Raw genomic sequence first — 4270 nt, forward strand, 5'->3', positions numbered from 1 at the left:
CTCAGATAGGGATTGGTAAATGTTATCTATTAGTTAGTTATTCAACCACTTAGCTATTGCTTTGTAATCAACCCTAAAATTAGTCATTTAAACAACCATTCTTTATTCTCTCTCTCTCTCTCTCTCTCTCTCTCTCTCTCTCTCGTTTGAGACAGGGTCTTGCTATGTAGTCCAGGCTGGCCTTGAACTTGCAGCAATACTCTTGCTTCAGACTCCCAAGTGCTGGGATTACAGATGTGCACAACTGCACCCATTCTTTATAATCTGAGAATACAAGTTGGCTGGTGGTTCTACTGAGCTCAGCTAGGCTTGGTGAGACTCACACATGTACCTGTAGTCGGCGGCTCTGCTCAGCTGGCTCTCTCACCTGGGGAGGGGGCTAAGCAGGAGTAGCTGGGCAGGTAGGTTCCTGCCTACATGGCTTCTCATCTCTGGCAGCTTGGGCTTGTTCTCACGACCGTGGCAGGGTTCCAGGAGAGAGAAATAGAGAAATACGAACTCGCTAGCCTATCTGTGCTGCTATAACAAAATACCTGAGCCCAGGTAACTTATAAAGAAGAACAGTTTTATTTCCTGATGTTAGAGACCGGGAAGTCAAAGACTTGTTGTCTGGTAAAGGCTCACTCTTTGGTATGTGGTCCTTTGTTGCTGTACGCGCACATGACAGAATCGGCAATGATATTTTATTTTTTCAACACTGGGGATTAAATTCAGGGCCTTTGTGCTACCAGGTTTTTGGGTTGCTGGAGTCTCTGGGAGTAGCTTCTAGGTTCTTTCTGTCCTGAGCAGAGTTGGTCAAGACAAGCACAAATGATAGCAAAGTTTTATTAAAGATAGGAAAAGAAACAGGCCCTGCGAAATGAGTTTGAGTCAAATAAAAGTAGGAAAAGAAGTGCACCCCACAGTGTGAAGGGAGACAACCACACGAGGGAGAGCGTGGGGCAAAAACTCAATGCCGACAATGATTTCGTATCATCCACGCCTCGGCCTGATGTCACATCTAGGCCATCCCACTGGACACCTGCCTGAGTTCTCCAAAGAAGTCCATGTGCAGGGCTTTGGAACTGCGCTGAGCATGTATTGGGGGATCTTGTCACGCCTCCTCTCACAGCCAGTTTTAGCCATGTCCTTTCTGTCCCATTTGCACTGAGCTACACCCTCAGCCCCCTCCCTTTTTTGGATTTTTGCGACAACATCTTGTTATGTAGCCCAGGCTGGCCTTAAACTCATAGTGGTCCTCTTGTCTCAGCCTCTCAAGGGCTGAGATAATAGGTGTGCACCACCGTGCCCAGCTCCCATCCCTTTTTTATATTTTATTTTATTTGTATTATTTGGTACCAAGGCTCAAACTCAGGACCTTGCGCTTGTGAGGCTGGTGGCGGCACCACTGAGCTAAATCCCTGGCTATATTTTATTTTTATTTATTTATTTATTTGGTACTGGGGATCGAATTTGGGTCCTTGTGCTTGTAAGGCAGGTGCTGGAACCGCTGAGCTAAATCTCTGGGCCCCTGGCCGTATTTTATTTTTGAGTGAGGATCTTGCTGAATCGCTAAGTTACCCAGGCTGGGCTTTTTTGTTTTTATTTGTTTTCCCCTGTGCTGTGGATTGAACCCAAGGACTACACATGTTGGGCAAGTGCTTCATTACTAGGTCACAGTCCAGTCCTAGCCCTTTTTGAAAAAAAATAAAGTCATTAATCCTGTTCACGAGGGCAGAGTCCTTCCGATCACTTTTTCCAAGAGCCCCACCTTCTATCTCCTTGGTAACTAGTTTCAACACAGGCGATTTTGGAGCGAGCATACATTCAGACCACAGCAGTTCCTTAGAGGAGGGCTGTGTCTCTCTCCCCTTCCCTGCAGTTGGCCCCTGGGAAGGGCTCGTTGAAGGGAAAGGAAAGGGAGAAGCAGAGCGATTACAGTTCCTATCCCCACAAAGACTTCAAAACCCGCTGGGATGCAGCGGCTATCTCCCTTCTGCATGCTCTCCTCCCCTGGGCAGCCCAGCCTCCACCTCTCAGGGAGTTTGAGAATGAGCTGCCTGTCTTCCCACTGGACAGCTCAAGACTTGGTCCACGCAGGAGAACTAAAGGTGTGGTGTGCCAGACCCCAGAGAAGCCTTCTTGAAAACACAGATCAGGAAGAAGCTGGAAAACCAGCCCCACTGGATCTTCTGATGGGGTTATTCTATCTCTCCAGGCCTCAGCCTCAGCGCCTCTTCATTCCTCCCTCACACTGGATTGCATCACATTGCTGCTCAAGATACAGTAAGGTAATGGTTTTTGAGCCTTAACAACGGGAGAGGAGCTTGTTTAATGTTTACAACAATTCTGTGAGGTAGTAACTAGTATTATCTCCATTTTGGAGAAACTGAGGTACAAAAGGTTAATGCAGTTTATTCAAGGTTACACAAGGAGTGGCAGAATTAGGGTTTTAACTCAAGCAGCCTACAGCGTAGGCCTGGACCGTTTAGTAAACTAGTTGAAACCCAGCGAATGACAGAGCCTCTCTGGGAGGGGGTGCAACTGCTGAGTCCTAACAGCTGACAGGAAGTGTCTATAAAGGAAGCCTGCTGTTTTCCTCCCCAACTCAGTTCCTACAGACCAAGAATACTTTCTCAATTAGAAAACACAATTTGATTCCACTTCTGCCTGACACCTACATTATAGTTTTCTCTAGTCTATCAATTTGCCTCTCCCCATTCCTTCATTTTTCATAAAGTAACTGTTGCATGTGCACAGATATACATATATATATTTTGTTACCAGGAATGGAACCCAGAACCTTGTGCTTGCCAGACTGAGCTAAATGCCTGGCCTCCAGACATATTTTTTTAAAACTGAAAGGTAAATGGTATGTTTTGGTTGACATCAAATGGAGAAGAGGTGGGGGAAGATACTTGTTTTGTGAAAACACCTTCTCTTCTCCCTTAGTGGCATGTTCAGTAAGCTCTCATTTTTTTAGTCCAGTAACCTATTATGCTCCTCTTTTGAGACAGGTTTTCAGAGGTGAACTTATTGTTTTAGCAACAAAAACAGTATTAAAATTGTAAGACTTGAATAAGCTAAGGTGACTCCATGCTAATAGGCCAGACTGTGCTTCTTCATATGCTAATTGCTACCTTGGTTAACAGCCCGCCCAGGGGCAAATGGTATGACAAAAGGTGACCATGAACATTTCCTGCATAAGATAAGCAATGTGTTTGCAGTCTTGTTCTGTGAATTCCCCGACTCTTTGTTCAGAAAAACCTTATAAAAAGTACCTCAGCCCCTGAGCAGTTGCCTCTCTGAGCTACCTGGCTCCCGGAGTGCCGTCTGGCCCGACTAATAAAGGTCTATTTACCATCTAGCCTGGTGTGTTCCTTCCTGGGTTTCTCGTTTCTCCGTTGAGCTCCTGGAGCCTCGCTGGGTGTTAGGGCCCGGCATCGTGGAGGACTTTTTGGCTGTTCACGCTCCGTGGAGTGGAAGTGAGACTTTAAGTCTTACAAAAATCACTTCATACCTTGTTCAATAGAGAAGTTTAATGTTTTTTACTTATGTAAAACCAAGGTCAGTTCCATAACTTTTATTTTAAGTAAGTTTTCTGGGTGTAGCTGCTACTTGTTACTTTGGTCTGAGGTGGGGATAAATTAACGCTAGCTTTGGCTTAGACCTGAGTTTGAACTCTCACTCTGCCACACATGTAGCCCACATATTATTTAACCCTATCCTCAGTTACTGCGCCAGTAAATGGAGAATAAAAATACCTTTCTACGGCAAAGGGGAGAACTGACAAGATAAGCACATGAAATTCTGTGCGAGAGGCCGTGGCAGTAGTTTTTTGTGTGTGAAATTACTGGGAAAGGTGCCACGTCCCAAGACTCCGGGTCAGGTAGAATTCTCCAGCCTGATGAGTCTGAAATCCAGGGGAGGACCTTTCCCAGTCTGTGGGAAGTGGCTGAGGAAATGGACAAGCAATGGGCAACTTGGGCTATGAAGAGGAGCCCAGGGTGAGAGGCAAGGCGTCCAGGCCTTGGGGAAATAAGAGGGGGCAGCAGATGGCCGCCCCAGAAAAACTTCCAGGGTCTGTCCCGGGCTGGCGCCCCAGAAGCTCTGCGCTGCGGAGAGGATGCCCTTAGGCGCTCGGTTCCCCAAGAAAGATGCTGCTTCGGTGTACGCAGAGGTTAATCAGGCCCGCGAACCCAGTCTGTGGCTGCTGCCGGTCCTCCGGGCCCGCGTGTCCCGCGGCTGGCGTTGGAGGGGGTGGCCCCAGCGGGTAGCTGCTGAATCGCCG

The 4270-nt window shown here is 47.2% G+C and overlaps 1 protein-coding gene across 1 annotated transcript in view; it reads left to right on the forward strand.

Moving 5' to 3' along the window:
• Window positions 1-1798: 1798 nt before the first annotated feature.
• Faah (fatty acid amide hydrolase) overlaps window positions 1799-4270 on the forward strand; it is a 19598-nt gene continuing 17126 nt past the window's right edge. Inside the window, exon 1 of the mRNA XM_010610218.2 lies at window positions 1799-2270. Within this exon, the coding sequence (XP_010608520.1) occupies window positions 1956-2270 (315 nt within the window). The 5' untranslated portion in view covers window positions 1799-1955. The remainder of the gene's footprint in view (window positions 2271-4270) is intronic.

The sequence above is a fragment of the Fukomys damarensis genome, unplaced genomic scaffold (genome assembly GCF_012274545.1).
Source record: "Fukomys damarensis isolate Sample0158 unplaced genomic scaffold, DMR_v1.0_HiC HiC_scaffold_23, whole genome shotgun sequence".
Lineage (NCBI taxonomy): Eukaryota > Metazoa > Chordata > Mammalia > Rodentia > Bathyergidae > Fukomys > Fukomys damarensis.